The following is a 1,237-nucleotide window of genomic DNA, read 5'->3' as shown; positions in this document are numbered from 1 at the left end:
ATGGGAGATTCTTCATCACCCTCTAATAATTCTGGAACCATTGTTGCACCTGCAGCATCTGCTATGGACTCCAGTCACCCCTATTATCTTCACCCCTCTGATTCTCCTGGAATGAACCTCATAAGCACTGTGTTTGATGGACGAGGTTTTCCTGGTTGGAGGAGATCGATCTTGATAGCTCTTTCAGCTAAGAGGAAGCTAGGCTTCATCAATGGCACCTGTCAAGCACTAGTTTCCGATGCTTCTGATTCTTCTCAATGGAATTGTTGTAATGACATGGTAACCTCTTGGTTACTCAACTCGTTGTCTAAAGAGAATGAAGATAGTGTCATTTATTCCAACTCTGCTAAGGAACTTTGGGATAGCCTCGAACAAAGGTTTGGAAAGTCTAATGGTACTAAGCTTTTTCACCTTCAAAAGGAACTTAATGGATTAGTGCAAGGTAATTCTGATATATCATGTTATTTCACTAAATTGAAACATTTATGGGATGAGTTGGACTCTTTAAATGCAGATATTACATGTTCTTGTGTCTGCGTTTGTAATGGAAAATCCAAAATCTCTAAGTCTTTACAGGATCAAAGACTTAGTCAGTTCATAATGGGTCTAAATGACACCTATGGTCAAGCCAGAGGTACCATTCTAATGATAAATCCACTTTCAGGGATGGATCTTGCATATTCTCTGTTATTACAGGATGAAAATCAGAGGAAAATCTATCAACATACTCAAACTGCTCCAGACTCATTTTCCTTCATTGCAGTAAATCATGGAAATCATAATCATAGTTCTGGTTCTCCAAATCTTAGAAATGGAAATGGTAATCAGAATTTTAGAAATGGATATAGTGGTCAGAAGTCTGGTGTCTATCCTCAGAAACCTGATTTTCTTTCTCAAAGATCTGGCATCAATACACAAAGAACCAGAGGGAAGAAAAGCAAGTACAACCCAAATGTTACCTGTACATATTGCTTCAGAACTGGACATGTCATGGATGATTGCCATAAACTGCATGGGTACCTTTAGGATTTCGAGTTCACTAAAGGGAAAAACTCTATGATCAAAGGGATTGTAGTTTTTGCAGGAGAGGACAACTCTTATCAGTCTTCTAAGGAATGAGGGACAACTAACTTTCAACACTTTACTAAGGAACAAATGGCAGAAATCACTCAAATGGCGAAGAAAATGCAGATGTCTCAATTAATGCCTTCAACATAGATAAATGTCAATGGTGTAG

General features: G+C 38.3%; 1 protein-coding gene across 1 annotated transcript; it reads left to right on the top strand.

The window, feature by feature from the left end:
• LOC125831955 (uncharacterized) lies at positions 1–1,026 on the top strand. The gene has a single exon (XM_049511081.1). It carries the CDS (start codon positions 1–3, stop codon positions 1,024–1,026), a length of 1,026 nt encoding a protein of 341 aa, XP_049367038.1.
• Positions 1,027–1,237: the final 211 nt, after the last annotated feature.

This window comes from Solanum verrucosum, unplaced genomic scaffold (assembly GCF_900185275.1).
Source record: "Solanum verrucosum unplaced genomic scaffold, falcon-dt-bn FXZP01000102.1, whole genome shotgun sequence".
NCBI lineage: Eukaryota > Viridiplantae > Streptophyta > Magnoliopsida > Solanales > Solanaceae > Solanum > Solanum verrucosum.
Note: the sequence above shows the minus strand (reverse complement) of the source record. Positions and strands in the feature narration are given on the sequence as shown.

Excerpts from the sequence above, each read along its gene's own strand:
- LOC125831955 (XM_049511081.1), top strand. The coding sequence starts at position 1 with ATGGGAGATTCTTCATCACCCTCTAATAATTCTGGAACCATTGTTGCA.